This window comes from Pelodiscus sinensis, chromosome 12, assembly GCF_052426305.1.
Source record: "Pelodiscus sinensis isolate ZL-2025 chromosome 12, ASM5242630v1, whole genome shotgun sequence".
NCBI classification, from domain to species: Eukaryota; Metazoa; Chordata; order Testudines; family Trionychidae; genus Pelodiscus; species Pelodiscus sinensis.
The window spans coordinates 52307496-52320507 of NC_143063.1; the positions used below are offsets into that span (position 1 = coordinate 52307496).

Consider the following 13012-nt stretch of genomic DNA (forward strand, 5'->3'; position numbering starts at 1 on the left):
TAGTCTGTAACTGTAAAAGTCAAGCCTTGTGGATAAGGGGGAAGTGGTGGACGTGGTATAGCTAGATTTTAGTGAGACATCTAACACAGTATTTCATAACCTTTTTATCAATAAAGTAGGAAATACAGCTTAGATGGAGTTACTATAAGGTGGGTGCATAACTGGCTGGATAACCATTCTCAGAGTAGTTATTAACAGTTCACAATCCTGCTGGAAGGGCATAACAAGTGGGGTTCCACAGGGGTCTGTTTTGGGGCTGATTCTGTTCCATATCTTCATCAATGATTTAGATATTGGCATAGAGAGGACGCTTATTGAGTTTGCAGATGATACCAAGCTGGGAGCAGCTGCAAGTGCTTTGGAGGATAGGGTCAACATGATCTGGACAAACTGGAGAAATGGTCTGAAGTAAACAGGATGAAGTTTAATAAGGACAAATGCAAAGTGCTCCACTTAAGAAGGAACAATCTGTTTCACACATACAGAATGGGAAGTGTCTGTCTAGGGAGGAGTCCAGCAGAAAGGGATCTGGCGATCATAGTGGACCACAAGCTTAATGAGTCAACATTGTGACACTGTTGCTAAAAAAGCAAACATGATTCTGGGATGCATTAACAGGTGTGTTGTGAGCAAGACACAAGAAGTCATTCTTCTGCTCTACTCTGCACTGATTAGGCCTCAGTCGGAGAATTGTGTCCAGTTCTGGGCACCACATTAGTTTAGAAAAGAGAAAATTGAGAGGGAATATGATTGCAGTTTTCAAGTATATAAAAGGTTGTGAAGAGGAATTAAAATAGTTCTTCTTGGTCTCTGAGGATAGGACAAGAAGCAATGGGCTTAAACTGCAGCAAGGGAGGTTTAGGTTGGACATTGAGAAAAACTTCCTAACAGGCTGGTTAAACACGGGAATAAATTGCCTAAGGGGGGTTGTGGAATCTCCATCTCTGGAGATATTTAAGAGCTGGTTAGATAAACATCTACTTGGGATGATCTCGACAGTGCTGGGTCCTGCCGCGAGGGCAGAGACTGGACTCGAGGGCCTCTCGAGGGCTTTCCAGTTCTAGGATTCTGTGAAAACCCACAAGCCGTCCTGTGGCACTGTAGAGACTGATCTGTTTGTTTGTTTCCAAGGTGCCACAGGCTGCTTGTATTTAACTATTCATCTTTAATTCCTGGAGATGCTGAGCTACTCCCAGAGAGTTGGCAAGCCTCCCCATTATCCCTGATGGCTCAGTGCCGTAAGGAGCCCAGGAACTCTGCTACTTTGGCCGTTTTGCTGAGTGCTGGTGGGGAAGGGGAGCGAATACCCCACTACAGCAGGCCAAGTCATAGAAACTGTATTTAATGGGCTGGTCTTTCCCCTGCAATCCATTGCATTGCCAGAACTCTCTGCCATTTCCTTGCGGCTTGCCCAGGTAAACCCCTCTCCCCTCGTCTGAGGCCAAGCTTTGCCTTTTGCTGCAGTAGGGAGTTTGTCGGCCAGCCCCCAGCTGGCTCTTGTTCCTGGTGTAAAGCTCTGCACAGGCATGCAGCACTCAGCTAATGCTCAGGCTGACACTACAGCCGGCTGCTGGCCCTCACTCACCCTTCCACTCCTGCTTGGGAGGTGGAATCATTTCCTTATGTGACCAGTTAAGTTTTCAGAAAGTCAGACCCATGGTTTAAGGTGACCTCTCCCCACCACATGAGACCACGCAGGCTCCAGGCCGAGCCTGGGCACTCTGCCTCGCAGCTGCTCCCTGCATTGCTGTCACAAGCAGCTGGGAATGGACACTGAGGAGAGGAGAAATTGCTGGCTGACCCGTTGTGCTTAGGGAAGCTCAAGTGAAAAGCTGTCTGAGCTAACGAACAAGGGCTCTAGCCAGCTGCTTGTAGAGGAGGCAGAGGCCAGTGAGGGAGCTGGGCCATCTCGCGTGCACAAGGGGACTCGGGTTCCGCCTCCTCCCACGATACTGAGCTCAGCGCGAGCAGTAAGCCAGGCACTGCTGACAGGCGCAGCTGTGGGTTATGGGACTAGGGAGGTGCCTGCTATGCTCAGCCACAAGGCGTAAAGGGGAGGGCTGGCTAAGAGCAGCGTGGCTTGGCCGCAGGAAGGGGGCTTGTGGCCATGGCCCTGCTTTCTGATGCGGGCAGTGCCTAAGGCAGACGATGGTGCAGCCCTTCTGGGGTCCTGGCTGGAAGTCACGGAAAGAGGAATTGGTAGGACACCTGAGGGGTGCACAAGCCCCCTAAAACTCATCCATTTGCACTGGCTTCTCTCTCCGCTGCCGAACTGTTCTGTAGCCCCGGACGGCGAGGCCAGCACTGACTGAGAAGGCCACAACTGCAACGCAGCCAAAGAGCCCAACGGCTATCTCTGCCCCGTGCACGCTGCAGCTGAAGCCTTGGTAGCCTTTGCTCTGGTAGAGCCGCTCTCGCTCTGTGCACACTGGCGAAGTGTAGGCCTCCTGCAGATGGTGGTAGTAGAAGTACAGAGCAGGGAGAAAGCCGAGTGCAATGAATATGTCCAGGCTGCCCTCCAGCAGCAGCCAGACTGGGAAATGCCATGGCAGCCGCAGCACCCCAACCAAAACCAGAAGGCAAGAGAAGGCCATCAGGGCCCCTCCCACAGCCATGGCTGCCCGGGCTGTCGGAAGCTTTAAGTGGTAGAACTGGGTGTCAAGTTGCTGGGCTTTTTCCCCCTCTGCTCCAGTAAAGCCACTGTATGCCCCTCCATACTGGTAGTAGTAAATGCCCCCCAGGCTGAGAATGCCGGTGTATCCGCCTGTCGAGCTGTAGGACACAGAGCCACAGATCAGGATCAGCAGGGTCAGCAGCACTTCCACCAGCTGGCAGCAAGCTGTAAAGATGAACAGTTCACAGGCCAGTTAGCAACACCCAGCCCCCCTGCCCTAAACTAAAAGGGACTGGCTTCTCCCACAGCAGTGCAGAGGCAGGAGGGAGGGCTTGCTTGTCTGGCAAGGAATTGAGTCCCACCAAGGGAAAAGGGACCACAGGACAACACACAAGCCCTCCCTTTTTCCCACCAGTTAAGAACATAAGAATGGCCATACTGGGTCAGACCAGTGTCCTGTCTGCTGACAGTGGCCAGTGCCAGGAGCCCCGGAGGGGGTAGACCAAAGACAATGATCAAGCGATTTGTCTCCTGCCATCCATCTCCAGCCTCTGACAGAGGCCAGGGACACCATTCCTTACCCCCTGGCTAATAGCCTTTTATGGACCTAACCTCCATGAATTTATCTAGCTTTTTAAAACTCTGTTATAGTCCTAGCCTCCTCTGGCAGGGAGTTCCACAGGTTGACTATGCGCTGTGTGAAGAAGAACTTTCTTTTATTAGTTTTAAACCTGCTACCCATTAATTTCATTTGGTGTCCTCTAGTTCTTATATTATGGGAACAAGTAAATAACTTTTCCTTATTCATCCTCTCCACACCACTCATGATTTTATAGACCTCTATCATATCCCCCCTCAGTCTCCTCTTTTCTAAACTGAAAAGTCCCAGTTGCTTTAACCTCTCCTCATATGGGACCCTTTCCAAGCCCCAAATGATTTTAGTTGCTCTTTTCTGAACCTTTCCTAATGCCAAAATATCGTTTTGAGGTGAGAAGACCACATCTGTACACAGTATTCAAGATCTGGGCGCATTACAGTTTTATATAGGGGCAGTAAGATATTCTTTAACTTATTTTCTATCCCTTTTTTAAATAATTCCTAGCATCCTATTTGCTTTTTTGACCGCCGCTGCACACTGCGTGGATGTTTTCAGAGAACTGTCCACGATAACTCCAAAATCTCTTTCCTGATTAGTTGTAGCTAAATTAGTCCCCATCATATGGTATGTATAGTTGGGGTTATTTTTTCCAACGTGCATTACTTTACACTTATCCACATTAAATTTCATTTGCCATTTTGTTGCCCAATCACTCAGATTGGTGAGATGTTTTTGAAGTTCTTCACAGTCTGCTTTGGTCTTAACTGTCCTAAACAGTTTAGAATCATCCGCACCTCACTACTTACCCCTTTCTCCAGATCATTTATGAATAAGTTGAAAAGGATTGGTCCCAGGACTGACCCTTGGGGGACACCACTAGTTACCCCTCTACACTCTGAAAATTTACCATTTATTCCTACCCTTTGTTTCCTGTCTTTTCACCAGTTCTCAGTCCATGAAAGGACCTTCCCTCTTATCCCATGGCAATGTAATTTACACAAGAGCCTTCGGTGAGGGACCTTGTCAAAGGCTTTGTGGACAGCCCTAATCTGGGCATTTCCCATGATTCAAAGTGTGATGACAGGGCAGCCACACAGCAGTGGGGAGCTGTGCTGCACTGGCAGAGTGGGGTCACAGGCCTACTGCGTGTCAAGTGTGCTTAAACGGTGGTTAAAGTACCTGGAGCTCTGGCCAGGGGCTTGTGAGTGTTACAAATCCAAATACATCAACAGCTTGATGAATCCCCCTCTGAATGCGGGGGGCTGATAAGGAAAAGCCAAGTTCCACCCAGTCTGCTTCAAAGGGAAGAGACTACAAGCAGTCCCCGGGTTACGTACAAGATAGGGACTGTAGGTTTGTTCTTAAGTTGAATTTGTATGTAAGTCGGAACTGGTACATATTGTAGGGGAAACTCTAGCCAAACATTTTTTTTAGTTTTGGATAGCATAGGGAAAGGTTAACTCCCCTCTAATGTTTGTTTTGCTGTCTGTTCCCCTGTTCAGAAGATTTCACATCTATTTCTGTCCCTGTGACAAACTCAGGACTAAAGGAGTAACTCATCAAATACCAAACAGCTCTGCACCATGCTTTGAGCTAATAGCTTTATTTCCACACACCACCCAGGGTTCTAGGAGGAGGGTCCTTTTTTTGCTAACACAATGAGGCCAGCACTTTGTTTGTTTTGGTGGAGTCTTTGTTTGCCCAGGGAGCCCAGCATGTATAGGGGGAGGAGGGGCGGAGAGGCTGCTTTTGTCTGCTGTTCGGCAGCCTGTTGCTCAGGGGAGGGGGCAGCCTGTTGCTGGCAGGAGGGGAGGGGGGAGGTGTGCAGGATGCGAGGCCGCGGGGGGGGGGGGCAGCGGGCGTGGGGAGGCACTTTTCCTCTGCCCGGCAGCTCTGCGGGATCCCTGTCCCTGTGGCCAGCTGCTGCAGGCAGAGGCCAGTTGGAGCCGGCCGAAGAGGAGGAGGAGGTGGATTCTAGGACCCAGGTGAACGAGCCCCGGGGACGCTGCTGCGTTCTGGGAGCCCGGCATGTATAGAGGGGAGGAGGGGCAGAGAGGCTGCTTTTGTCTGTTCGGCAGCCTGTTGCTCAGGGGAGGGGGCAGCCTGTTGCTGGCAGGGGGGGTGGGGGGGGCAGCGGGCGTGGGGAGGCACTTTTCCTCTGCCCGGCAGCTCTGCGGGACCCCAGTGGGAGCCGGCCCGAGGAGCAGGAGGATCCTAGGACCCAGGTGAGCGAGCCCCGGGAATGCTGCTGCGCATGTGCGGGAGTTGCCTCACCCCGTTCATATCTAGGGATCCGACGTAAGTCGGATCCACGTAAGTCGGGGACTGCCTGTAATTTGCTTTGATTTTTCTATTTGAAGTGCCTAAGGTGCTTAGCACCCACAGCTTCTGATAAGCCGGTGGGGCCTGTGGGCACTCTGTCATGCTGAGGTATGTGACACATCTTTCTTGACAGACAGGATCAGCAACTCACTATGCACACAAGCCAACAGCATCACAGCAGGAAATAAAGGCAGCTGGTGGTAGACTCTGAAAATAGAACTTGCTTCACGCCCCAGGAGGCAAGGTCATTACCCCTGTATGCCATGGACCCAGCCAGCCTCCCAGCTTTGCACTGTAGCCCGACAGGTCCCCACTCCCCCCCCCCCGTCACATCAATCTTGCTTGTCCTCTGAAATGCCTGTATACAGGGCAGAGAAGGAGGAATAAAAAAAAATCAGCATAGCCATTAAGCTTTGATGCGAGATCAGGATATGCAAGCTTCTCTGACCCTGAGTAAGCTGAAAACGTAGATATGAGGAGAGAACAATTAAGGCAATAAACTGAGCTCAAGGCTGCAAGAACTGCCTCAGCTGGCACCCGTGTTGATACGATCACACACAGCCGTCCCTGGGAGAGGAATCTCCCACTGAGAAAAGAATCTCCAGTACTTCCAATTTAGTCCTCTCTCTTACAAGTGTAAATTAAGTTCACAACTCCCTTGTAAGAACTGGCGTCACAAAGAACAGACCAGTACCATTTGGCATCACAGATAAGAAAGAGAAATACGTGACCCCATGGGTATAAAGATGGGTCCAGCAGCACACTCACTTTGTGTCAATCTACCCTCTACCTGCTGGTCGGGTTAGGTGTTTGACCTCCTGAGGTCCACGGGGACGCCCACCTCGTATTTTCGTCTTTCCGAGGAATTGAGGGACTGATCCTGGCCTGACACGCTGGGACCGAGCGACGCAGAAGGGGGTAAAAATTGTACTCGTATGTGTCCTTTTGTTTTAGTGCATGCATAGAATAGAGCTCTTTAAAGATTAAGCTGTCACTTGGTACCATTATTTCTATTTTCTATCTTTATTTTCTTTGTAACCATTTTTAAGATCTATATTGGCTAGCAGTTAAGAAATAGAGCAATAGCCATTGTAACCATATGATTTACAAGCTTCCTTAATAAACCTGTAACTGTTTAAGCTTTAACTTGACTCCTTCAGTTGCTGTAACAGAACCAAGCACAGTTTAAAAGAACTTCAGCCGGTCATAAGGGACAGGTATAGGAAGAGCTTGGGCGTTTGGATTGTGTCACTCCCAGGTAACAGTTCCGTTGGGGCATCTCTCAGTCTTCCCTAGACTGCCCACTGCGAAGGGATCCTGTGTCCTAGCAGCTAAAATCTGAGATGTAATAGGCTCTTCCTATAAACTCAGGGTGTCTGTCAGCCTGTTGGCTGCCTTCTGCGACGGGACCCTGGTCCTAGCAGTAAAGTCACGGACGTTAAACCTTTTTCTCGGTAACACACACACACACACCCTGCCCTGACCGTCGGCTGCCAAGCACTCAGCCACATGGGGGTGCAAAGAAAGAACCCACCAGAGACACGGCCAGTGGAGAACAGCCTATATTCCAACCTGGGGTAGGGTGTTCCTGGCCAGCCAACGAGCCCTATTCTCTAAGCCTTCTCGCTCCCTGAAAATTCAGAGCCAGTGGTAACTGCACATGCTGCTGGATCCAACTAGCCCCTTCAGTGTCCATGCTATTGTACGGCAAATTAACAGTGCCAAATGTCTCAGCCCTTGTGCCCGAAGCCTGACAGTCTACACACTTCTCAAGTGGAAGCAAGCATCTTAGGAGCGACGGGTGCACAGAAATTTCACTCCACCTGCCTGCTAAAGCAGTGTAAAGGACCTTGGCCGTACACTCTCCAAACCATCCAGAGAAGACAGCCGAGTCCCCAGGCGATGAGGCAGTGCGGGGTACTGCCCTGATTCCATGGCAGTGATGGAAGATACGGGAAGCAAGTTGCTGTGTGAAGCTGGCCAGAGGCCCCTTGGCTCCGAGGGAGGAGACTTGACAGCAACTTGACTCTTTCTGAGCAACCCCTACACAGGCACCAAAATCCTCCACTTCCTTCCGCCCAGACAGGTTCCTGGAGGAGTTTTATTGAACAGATCCAGGACAAAGGTCCTTCCTCCACTGAAATAAGCCCTTTTATGGTCCCCTTTCTCTCTCGCCTCAACAGCCACCCCTGTTCCTGCTGCTCTGCTGTAGCCTGTAGGTTGATCCTCATTGCCCAGTCACAGCAGCAGAGAGCTGCGTGCAACTGGTCCGAGGCCTCTCCTCAGCTAAGCCATAGGCATGAGCGAGAGCTCACCAGCCACTGGCTCAACCTTGTCCTCGTCTGCCTGCAGCTCACACGCCCCAGCCCCGACCAGCAAGGAACTGCTCTCCTAGGACCAGGCCCCGTCTGTCTCAGAGGACTTGTGACAATTAGAATGAGGAAGATCCCAAGCTGGTAAGAAGCATCCTAGCTACAGTCCTTGCTGCAGACATGACACTTCCCTGGACCTAAAGTGTGGGTTCCAATCTGGGTTCCAATGGGTGTGCATACACACACACACACACACAGATTACAGTGTGCTGGGTTCCAATGGGTGTGTATACACACACACGTCAGTGTGCTGCGTTCAAATGGGGGTGTGTACACACGCACAGGTCACTGCACTGTACACACACACAGGTCAGTGTGCTGCGTTCAAATGGGGGTGCGTACACACGCACAGGTCAGTGTGCTGCGTTCAAATGGGTGTGTGTACACACGCACAGGTCACTGCACTGTACACACGCACAGGTCAGTGTGCTGCGTTCAAATGGGTGTGTGTACACACGCACAGGTCAGTGTGCTGCGTTCAAATGGGGGTGTGTACACACGCACAGGTCACTGCACTGTACACATGCACAGGTCAGTGTGCTGCGTTCAAATGGGTGTATGTACACACGCACAGGTCACTGCACTGTACACATGCACAGGTCAGTGTGCTGCGTTCAAATGGGTGTGTGTACACACGCACAGGTCACTGCACTGTACACACGCACAGGTCAGTGTGCTGCGTTCAAATGGGTGTGTGTACACACGCACAGGTCACTGCACTGTACACACGCACAGGTCAGTGTGCTGCGTTCAAATGGGTGTGTGTACACACGCACAGGTCAGTGTGCTGCGTTCAAATGGGGGTGTGTACACATGCACAGGTCACTGCACTGTACACACGCACAGGTCAGTGTGCTGCGTTCAAATGGGGGTGTGTACACACGCACAGGTCACTGCACTGTACACACGCACAGGTCAGTGTGCTGCGTTCAAATGGGGGTGTGTACACACGCACAGGTCACTGCACTGTACACACGCACAGGTCAGTGTGCTGCGTTCAAATGGGGGTGTGTACACACGCACAGGTCACTGCACTGTACACACGCACAGGTCAGTGTGCTGCGTTCAAATGGGTGTGTGTACACACGCACAGGTCAGTGTGCTGCGTTCAAATGGGGGTGTGTACACACGCACAGGTCACTGCACTGTACACACGCACAGGTCAGTGTGCTGCGTTCAAATGGGGGTGTGTACACACGCACAGGTCAGTGTGCTGCGTTCAAATGGGGGTGTGTACACGCACAGGTCAGTGTGCTGCGTTCAAATGGGGGTGTGTACACACGCACAGGTCACTGCACTGTACACACGCACAGGTCAGTGTGCTGCGTTCAAATGGGGGTGTGTACACGCACAGGTCAGTGTGCTGCGTTCAAATGGGGGTGTGTACACACGCACAGGTCACTGCACTGTACACACGCACAGGTCAGTGTGCTGCGTTCAAATGGGGGTGTGTACACGCACAGGTCAGTGTGCTGCATTCAAATGGGTGTGTGTACACACGCACAGGTCACTGCACTGTACACACGCACAGGTCAGTGTGCTGCGTTCAAATGGGGGTGTGTACACGCACAGGTCAGTGTGCTGCATTCAAATGGGGGTGTGTACACACGCACAGGTCACTGCACTGTACACACGCACAGGTCAGTGTGCTGCGTTCAAATGGGGGTGTGTACACGCACAGGTCAGTGTGCTGCGTTCAAATGGGGGTGTGTACACGCACAGGTCAGTGTGCTGCATTCAAATGGGGGTGTGTACACACGCACAGGTCACTGCACTGTACACACGCACAGGTCAGTGTGCTGCGTTCAAATGGGGGTGTGTACACACGCACAGGTCAGTGGTAGGTCGCAGTGCGCTATGGAGCAGAGCAGCCCAGCAGCTCAAGGGGGCTGCTCTACCCCCCATGAGCAATGGGATGGCATCTCCACTCCCAAGCCCTTTGCCCCACAGCAGCCAGCCCGGGGAAGGAGAAACCAGCTACAGCCAGGCCTGGCCCAGGCGTCCCGGGGCACCAGGGCCAGACACCGACAAGCTCCGGCCGGTCCCGCCGCCTGCGGCAGCCTGGGTGCGCTGGGCCCGCGGCCGGGCACAGGCAGTCCCCCCCCGGTCTCACCTCTGGCCGTGCGCAGGTAGCCGCACCGGTAGCACTCCAGCAGCGCCGAGCGCTCCGCCTGCTCCCGGGGGGGCGCCGCGCTGCAACACAGAGAAGGGTGAAAGCGGGCGCGGGGGGCGGGGTTGGAGGGGGGCCGCGGGGGGGGGGCCGCTCTCACCGGGGGGGTCTCTCCGCGCGCGCCCTGCCTGGCGGCAGGTCCCGGTCCCGCTCGCGCTGCGCCATCTCGGCCGGAGCCGCTCACCTGGGGGCGGGGGCGGGGACCTGGCGCGGCGGCTCCGCCCCCTGCTCCTGACAACGGCCCCCCCGCCTGGGATCTGTGCCCGGCTCCGCCCCCCCCCCCCGCTCGGTACCTGTGCCCGGCTCCGCCCCCCCCCCCACCGCTCGGTACCTGTGCCCCTCCCCCCCCCCCCGCCTCCGCCCCCCCCCCGCCTGGGATCTGTGCCCGGCACCTGCCCCCCCCCCCACCGCTCGGTACCTGTGCCCGGCTCCGCCCCCCCGCCTGGGATCTGTGCCCGGCTCCGCCCCCCCCCCCGCTCGGTACCTGTGCCCGGCTCCGCCCCCCCGCCCGGGATCTGTGCCCGGCTCCGCTCGGTACCTGTGCCCGGCTCCGCCCCCCCCCCCCGCTCCCCCCCCCCGGGTACCTGTGCCCGGCTCCGCCCCCCCCCCCCCCCCCCGCTCGGTACCTGTGCCCGGCTCCGCCCCCCCGCCTGGGATCTGTGCCCGGCTCCGCCCCCCCCCACCGCTCGGTACCTGTGCCCGGCTCCGCCCCCCCCTCGGTACCTGTGCCCGGCTCCGCCCCCCCGCCTGGGATCTGTGCCCGGCTGCCCCCCCCCCCCACCGCTCGGTACCTGTGCCCGGCTCCGCCCCCCGCCTGGGATCTGTGCCCGGCTCCGCCCCCCCCCACCGCTCGGTACCTGTGCCCGGCTCCGCCCCCCCCCCCCCCCCCCCCCCCCTACCTGTGCCCCCCCCCCCCGCCTACCTGCCCCCCCCCCCGCCGCCTGCCCGGCTCCGCCCCCCCCCCCCCCGGCTCGGTACCTGTGCCCGGCTCCGCCCCCCCCCCCCCCCGTCGGTACCTGTGCCTGGCTCCGCCCCCCCATCTGTGTCCAACTCAACCCCCCCCACCTGTCTCCGGCTCCACGAGGAATAACGGGGCTGCCAACAAAGGGCTTTGATGTTGGCAGGGGAACGTCTAGACTAGCCCAGCTGATCAGCTGTTTGTCGGCACAGAGCAGCAGCCATGTAAATTTAAATGAAGCCGCGATCATTTAAATCGGGGCTTCATTTGCCTTTGCCTAACAGAGACATGTAGTCTAGACACAGCCTTAGATATAAACATTCATTCAATCGTTCATCCATTCATTCAAGTTCTGTGTATTGTTATAGTTACCAGCCTGGAAGTTGCTTGTGACAGAATACTGGCCAGGTATTCTGTACACAAGTGATGGGAGTGGGGAGCGAAGTCCTGATCGGATGCGCATCTCAAGCTCCTGATGGGCTGGCAGCAGAACCTTGGACTCTGACTCCATAGTCTTTTAGTCCAGTTCTTATAGGAATTTCTTCCTATGCCAGTCTATGGGAATTGCTGCATCATGCTGATGTCCAGGGTGGCTGCCAGGTGCTCGTCAGTGATCTCATCGGGTGGATCTCCAGTACTTGGTTTTCTCCACTTGACACCTTTTGGTTGCACTGGCACCTGACACCTTCTTCAGCCCTTTGTTGCTGCATTCTCAGGCTGGCACCTCTCAGAACCATTCATTCATCGTCCAAGCACTCTCTCTCTTACATACAGTCCCTAATTAATGTTTCCCATACAGTATTTTGTATAATAATAACTTTACATATACAAGTTTGCAGATGATACCAAACTGGGTGGGGTTGCAACTTCTTTGGAGGATAGGGACATAATTCAAAATGACCTTAGCAAGTTAGAGAAATGGTCAGAGGTAAACAGGATGAGGTTTAATAAAGAGAAATGCAAAGTGCTCCACTTAGGAAGGAACAATCAGTTCCATACATACAAGATGGGAAGCGACTGTCTAGGAAGGAGCATGGCGGAAAAGGATCTAGGGGTCATAGTGGACCACAAGTTGAATATGAGTCAACAGTGTGATGCTGTTGCAAAAAAAGCAAATATGATTCTGGGATGTATCAACAGGTGTGTTGTAAGCAAAACTCGTGAAGTCATTCTGCCGCTCTACTCCGCACTAGTTAGGCCTCAGCTGGAGTACTGTGTCCAGTTCTGGGCGCCACATTTCAAGAAAGATGTGGAGAAATTGGAAAGGGTACAGAGAAGAGCGACAAGAATGATTAAAGGTTTAGAGAACATGACCTATGAAGCCAGGCTTCATGAACTGGGCTTGTTTAGTTTGGAAAAAAGAAGATTAAGGGGGGACATGATAGCGGTTTTCAAATATCTAAAAGGGTGTCACAAGGAGGAAGGCGAAAATTTGTTCCTCTTGGTTTCTGAGGACAGGACAAGGAGTAATGGGCTTAAAGTGCAGCAGGGGAGGTTTAGATTGGACATTAGGAAAAAATTCCTAACTGTCAGGGTGGTCAAATATTGGAATAAATTGCCAAGGGAGGTGGTGGAATCTCCCTCTCTGGAGATATTTAAGAACAGGTTAGATAGACATCTGTCAGGGATGGTGTAGATGGAGCTTGGTCCTGCCTTGAGGGCGGGGGGCTGGACTCGATGACCTCTCGAGGTCCCTTCCAGTCCTATTATTCTATGATTCTATGAAGAGTTGTAGTTACAAAAGTCACAAAAGTTTCCGGGTGGCATTTTTTAAAAACATTCTCTCTCTGAGTGCTGAGTTAGTTACTGTTATAGTTACAATGTTTCACTTTGCTATTAGGGTTAATTGCTTTGAAGAGAACGGTTATCAATTGTGTAACAATAAGTTTGAGCGTGCCCTGGCACACAGAGAGGGGAGCTGTTTCTGGCTACATAGTAGTATATTTTTAACAGTTTTAAGTTACATGACCTAATATTA

At 53.3% G+C, this 13012-nt stretch overlaps 1 protein-coding gene across 2 annotated transcripts; it reads right to left on the minus strand.

Annotated features, from left to right (window-relative positions):
- Nucleotides 1-406: 406 nt before the first annotated feature.
- On the minus strand, nucleotides 407-11299 carry MARVELD3 (MARVEL domain containing 3). 2 transcript variants are annotated; one of them, XM_075918208.1, is made up of 3 exons: nucleotides 11142-11299; nucleotides 10020-10099; nucleotides 407-2839 (listed from the first exon to the last, which is right to left on the minus strand). In XM_075918208.1, the coding sequence occupies exons 1-3, from the start codon at nucleotides 11282-11284 to the stop codon at nucleotides 2229-2231; spliced, it is 834 nt and encodes a 277-aa protein (XP_075774323.1). In that variant the 5' UTR covers nucleotides 11285-11299; the 3' UTR covers nucleotides 407-2228. The 2 variants fall into 2 exon arrangements, with proteins under 2 accessions (XP_075774323.1, XP_075774324.1); XM_075918209.2 differs by lacking the exon at nucleotides 11142-11299 and adding an exon at nucleotides 10177-10355.
- Between the last annotated feature and the right edge of the window lie 1713 nt (nucleotides 11300-13012).